At 33.6% G+C, this 6,100-nt stretch overlaps 1 protein-coding gene across 1 annotated transcript; it reads right to left on the minus strand.

Annotated features, from left to right (window-relative positions):
* Nucleotides 1-419: 419 nt before the first annotated feature.
* Ccdc58 (Coiled-coil domain-containing 58) lies at nt 420-3,006 on the minus strand. The gene is made up of 3 exons (XM_014240521.3): nt 2,849-3,006; nt 2,520-2,792; nt 420-628 (listed from the first exon to the last, which is right to left on the minus strand). Exons 1-3 carry the CDS (start codon nt 2,888-2,890, stop codon nt 521-523), a joined length of 423 nt encoding a protein of 140 aa, XP_014095996.1. The 5' UTR covers nt 2,891-3,006; the 3' UTR covers nt 420-520.
* Nucleotides 3,007-6,100: the final 3,094 nt, after the last annotated feature.

Raw genomic sequence — 6,100 nt, forward strand, 5'->3', positions numbered from 1 at the left:
AAAAAAAGCCATACACGACACATTTATATTTTCGATCGGTATGAAATCTTTTCGCCAAACTCGACGTACAGATCCATTTTATGTTCGACCTTCAGTGGGTAAACATGGCCTAGAATCAAGCGCATTATTAAATTGTAGCATTTTTGTGTAAGAGTATTTGACTTTATTTAAACTATCCTAACATTTATTTTTTACTTTAATTTGGTTACTTTTTTCCAAATTAGCAATTGTGTGCACACAAGCCCATACACGACATATTTGCGTGCACACCGATCGTAAAACGAAAACTTTCGCCAAGATGAATTTATATGCACATAAGCCCATACACGATTAAATCTCAATTGCGTAAATATCGATCACATGTAAGTATGTCGTATATGTACACTTAAAATAAATTGTAAATTTTTGTCCACAAAAACTTGATCTTAATAAATTTATTTCAATTACATTAAAAAACTGAACAATGTGAATTAGAAATTAAAATTTTTTATATTTTTTTATAAATATTTTAAACAATCTATTATGATGCACCGATATGGATGTATGTTCGACATCGTTCTTTGAATGCTTTTAATGACCTCTGATTTACAATATCTTCCACGTTTACTTCAGACTTTAAAAGACGAAGCTGAAATTGAAAATAAAAACAATATTTATATAAAATATGGTACATTAGACTGTATTTTGTACAATTCAAGTTTTAAAAAACAAGGTATAAATTATACTGAACGTATTCGATAAACCAGTCTTCACGCCCATATTAATGCCCGCATTGTAGTGTTGATAGTAGACGAGCTCTTTCAACTACTAACTAACAATGCGATTCGATTTCAAGATTACCCTGACGACATTGTTATATTAAACAAGTAAGGAAGGGCTAAGTTCGGATCTAACCGAACATTTTATACACTCGCAAAGTCAAATGGTATACTCGTTTGAGATTTCTTTGTGGATTGGCTGATATTTTCGGTAGAAGGTCAACTATAGGCACTGGGGTCCACATTTTCAGTACTTAGGGGCTTGAACAGTTTTGGTTCGATTTAGACAATTTTTGGTCACAAGGTGGCATACATTAAACATATTATTCACGCAAAGTTTTACCCCGATATAATCATTGTTGCTTGATATACATAGTGGAAAGTGAAAGAATCAGATGGAATTGAAAATTGTGTTATATAGGAAATAGGCGTGGTTGTAGTCCGATTTAGCCCATTTTCGCAATATAACATAGAAATATGAAAAGAACGTTATGCACCGAATTTGGTTGAAATCGGTTAAGCTGATCCCATGATATAGGTGGTTTTCACCTAAAAGTGGGCGGTGCCACTCCCACTATCTAATTTTGAACGCGGTTCTTATAAAGTCATCTCATACCATCCCAGAGCTAAAATTTAATACCCCTGACATGTTTAGTGCTTGATTTATCGCGCTTTTAGTAGTTTTTAACAGTACCGTTATATGGGGAGTGGGCGGAGTTGCCACCCGATTTCAACTATTTTCACACTGTAGGTAGAGGTTCTAAAAACATTTGCTTCCAGTGAATTTTGTTATTATAGCATTAGCGGTTTAGGAGATATGCACATTAAACCTATGAGGCGGGACCACGCCCACTTTAAAAAAAAAATTTTAACTGCAGATGCCCCTCCCTAATGTGATCCTGTGTACTAAATAACATTCTTGTATCTTATTGCGGAGCTTAGTTATGGCAATTTATTTGTTTTTGATTAATGGTGTTTTGTGGGCGTGGCAATTGTCTAATTATGCCCATCTGCACTACCAATCGTCTTACGGTACCAAGTTTCATATAGATATCGCAATTTTTACTTACAGCTTGCCCGTTCGGACGGATCCTGATCATTTATATATATATAACCCTATATCTAACTCGATTAGTTTTAGGTGATACAAACAACCGTTAGGTGTACAAAACTATTATACTCTGTAGCAACAGGTTGCGAGAGTATAAAAAGATAAGTTTGAAAACTTGAATTTTTGCATACAGGTCGCATACCAGTCCCCGCACGACACTAATAACCCTTTGCATGACCTACGAATCCTACTCATTAAAACTCTATCTTCCTATGGTCCGAACCCATCGAAACAGCTCGTTTCCTGAGCTTACCGTGAAGAGACTTCGATGACAGTTGACTTTTAACTTTCCTTCAAACAGGGTCCGGATATCCGTTGCAACTCTAGGATTTAGTAATGACTAATGAGACCAAATATCTGGTCCCCGCACTGGATTCCCCACTTCAATGGAACAAGCATGAGAAACTAATTTAGAGACGCAAAACCATTATTTGTGTGCTGGCAATCCTGGCGCTGCTAGCCAATAGTTGAGAATGATGTGGACATCGAAAGCACTGTCAGTAATTTACAGGCATGCGCCAGATGAAGCTGATATTTGGAGGTTACAACCGTACAAGGTTTAAAGAATAATTACAAACCTTTCGAGAGACAAACTGCGACTACTAGTAGCATTCTTTCACAGTAGTTTAGCCTCTTGCCTTACTACTAACCTTACGCTGCTCCGATTTGAATCTTTTATCAATTTCGACATCATCGCGGTTATTTTCACGTAACTCACGCAATTTCTTCAACGTTTCCGCAGACGAAAGTATGCAATCATTAATTTTTTTCTCTCGCGCCTTGTGGACTTGTTGCAGCTGGTTAAGTAAGTTTGTACATACTTTTTCGCAATTAACCTGACCTTTGAAAGACTCAGTTGGCAGTGATGTGTTTAACATATATATTATATTGTCGTCCACTGCTCGCATTTGTTTTATGCTTTCCTTTAAGTATATTTCATCAATGAAATAACCATAACATGTACTTGTAAATAAATTACCTGGAACACTAGAAAGTCCTCGCAGTATCCTCCCGCTGACATTTTTAATCAAAATGAATCGATTTGCATGACGGATCATCTCCGCTAACAACAATTGTTGGCTAGATAGCGTTATTGATGTCGTCAGAGTCAATAAAGGCTATTTATTGCAAACGATTGGCAACAGTCTGTCTGTATAGATAATTATCCTGTAAAACTATTAGCAAACATATAATTGATTAGTTATAGTACAATTGTGCATACGTTTAAGCCAGCAGCAAGTCGCCGCGGCTGGAATTTGGAATAGCATGCCTCAAATTTGGGGTTAAAATGAATATGTACGGTTGGTCTACGTTCTTCAGATTCAGAATAAAAATATATTTATAGTTGGCGCTGATTTATGGTTTTTGAAATATTTGCAGTTAAAGTTCAAAAATTCAACTATTTGAAGTGGGTGTTTCTTTGGTTAATGTATATTTTAGGTCCCCAACGAAGGAGGCCTCGTAAATAATTTTTTTTGTATTTCAATCACTTTATTTTGCGCGAAAATTACAAATCCGCAAAGCAAACTTTTTCAATAATTCTATTTACATTTAATTTTTTTTAATCAAATTTTACAATTAATTCAAAAAATTACAGACTTTGCACATGTTCTTTCGCGTGGTAAGTTCTTTCTGCACCTGCGGCCGTTGTTGGCGCTTAAAAAAAGTAACCCTGGTCGGTCCAAAACTGTAAAATTTCTTCAGCATTTTTTTTCACAAGAATATGTTTAACTCGTTGAACGTGTAATTGCAGCTAAATGATCTGAATTCCACAACAACTAAATTATTTGAAAAATATCTGCAAAGTGGGTTTTTTATATTTTTATAAAAAAGTATACATAAATTATTGGAAAAATTTATTTTCCGCTCACGAGTTGTAATCTTCGCGACAAAATAAGACGATTTAAAAAAAATTATATTTTTCGCTGCCGTCTTTATTGGGGGACCCAAACCATTTTCCCTTTCTTTGATTTATAATGAATTTTACACTTACACTAACAAAAGGGTTGCATGCAAAAAATAATAAAAGTTTTACCATATTTTGCAAACGAATACAAATAAATAACAAATAAGGATTATACCTTACAAAACGGAGTTAACTAATTCAATTCTACATTTGTACAGTTTTACCTATTACACCACTACATATTCAAAGCTAACTTTTTGTTTTTAAATTCAACATTCATGATACGTACGTTCTGAAAGCTTTAGAAAGAGATGCACTTAAAGCTGTTTAACTTTTCATCAACAATGGCCGGCATTATTTGTAAAAAAATTTTGAGTTTTGCGCTATGTCCGGTTTGCTTTTTAAATATAATTTTATATAATTTTTTTTTTTAACGTCAAAAGGCGTTTATAAAGGAGGTAAGTATTTGAATTTTATGTTGTTTGTAAAGATATATATTTAATTAGTATATAATTGCAGTGGACGGAGAAAAATTCTCAATGCGCTGTCGGAGCTGGTAATCTAGTGGTAGATTTTCCACATCAATAAGCGTTTTTAGATGATACCTAACTCTTTATATTTTATTGGTGTGTCGTAAAATAACGCAACATTGAGTGTGTGGCGTCGATAAGGCTAGATGTGCTGTGTCGTTTGAAGTACCCCACCTTGCGAAACGTAACGGCCAACACTGCTATTTATATGCATCTTTCAATCCAACAAGCATTTTGCCTAGTTGATGCATGTTGAATTGAAATATTTCATGTGTAGGGGTTGTGCGTAAATTGGTTGAGAAGGAAATGAATGCTGTGCAGCAGCTTTACAGGCTTGTACCAGAGAACGTAGATTATAGAGAAGGTTCAATTGCGGACCAGCGTGTGAATTGTCAAAACCTAACAAGATTTTAATAGTGGACTTCACCACATCTGACTCGGAAGGAGAAATTTTAACAGTGGAGAGTGAACAGAGCTGAGCATTGAATAAAAATTATGCTCAGAGACTTGCGTTGATTTTACAGCCACATGTTACTCTTTTGGCTTATATTTTTATTTATATGCAATCATATTTATTGAAATGAATATCATTTTGCGAATTTTTATGAATGAATGCAAAACTGATAAGATCTATTAAATTATGGAATTTCGAAATAATATTTATAGTCAATTTGGGCATTTAATAATATTATATAGTTTTTACATAATATGCATTGCTATATAATTGTATATCTTTTATCATATTAATATTATATAGTCATATGTACATTTATCTGAACATGCGCATTTATGTACGCATTCAGAAATTCAAATCATAATTTTATCACTTATCAATACACTATATGCAGAGAATGTTAATAAATATATCAATATTCATATATTAACATTCTCTGCTATATGTGCGCACATTGATTTATATGTCAACATATATATAAATATGTATATGTATATATACAAACATTGTTCTGCAAAAACAACAATCGTCACAAGTCAATATGTCAGCCAAATAGCCGAAGCTAAAATATATAGTAAATCACACAACAACAACATTTTCATTCATGAACGAAGGCGTACTTTCGACAAGCAACCTCGCTTCATTCATAAAAACAGATACCCTTACATCCCCCCGAGCATGATTTTGCCTACAAGCGTCTTTTCACGACGATGGCAAAAGCTAAAAATCATAAATTGAACAAATTTCTGATATTCCCTCTAGAAGGGAAAAGTGACAACCCCGCAAATATGAGTATTAAAATATTTTAGAATAAAAGTGACAACATAGTATATTTGTCGATTTACAATTCAAGAAACTTTTTAAAGAAAATATTCAATATTCCTCTGATTTATGTATACAGTAAGCCCCGGTTAAGTATCAATCCTCCAATCCCTCTTATCTGCCTGTGTCTTGCTGCATCTCAGTTTTTTTTTTAATTTTTTAAGGAAAACGGTTATATTTTTTTATTAAATACATAGAAATTATTTTTTTGGTACCACTCCTTAAGTACCACAATCGCTTATGTACCACAAAGCACAAAAAATCTGCATCTTTGGTTTTGGCACTTAACCGGGATTGACTGTATTTGTCAAAGAATATGATGTATGTTTGTAAAAGTGTGTATGGTTCTGATTTCCCATGAAACAATGAGTGTACTAATTTACATACATACGTTCCATATAGACAAATTAACAATTATAATGGGTACTTTCATATTTGTTTACATGCACACATAATTATACATATACTTACATATATATATGTATAAGAAGACCGCTTGGTCTTTTCTTATGGGGTTAT

This window comes from Bactrocera oleae, chromosome 6 (genome assembly GCF_042242935.1).
Source record: "Bactrocera oleae isolate idBacOlea1 chromosome 6, idBacOlea1, whole genome shotgun sequence".
Classification (NCBI taxonomy): Eukaryota; Metazoa; Arthropoda; class Insecta; order Diptera; family Tephritidae; genus Bactrocera; species Bactrocera oleae.

What these genes read in the sequence shown, in the direction of transcription:
- Ccdc58 (XM_014240521.3), bottom strand. Translation starts at nt 2,890, where the DNA reads ATGTCAGCGGGAGGATACTGCGAGGACTTTCTAGTGTTCCAG. An exon ending in AGGACTTTCTAGTGTTCCAG is followed by an intron (nt 2,793 to 2,848) that starts GTAATTTATTTA and finishes ATATACTTAAAG; the next exon opens with GAAAGCATAAAACAAATGCG. An exon ending in TCAAATCGGAGCAGCGTAAG is followed by an intron (nt 629 to 2,519) that starts GTTAGTAGTAAG and finishes TTTCAATTTCAG; the next exon opens with CTTCGTCTTTTAAAGTCTGA.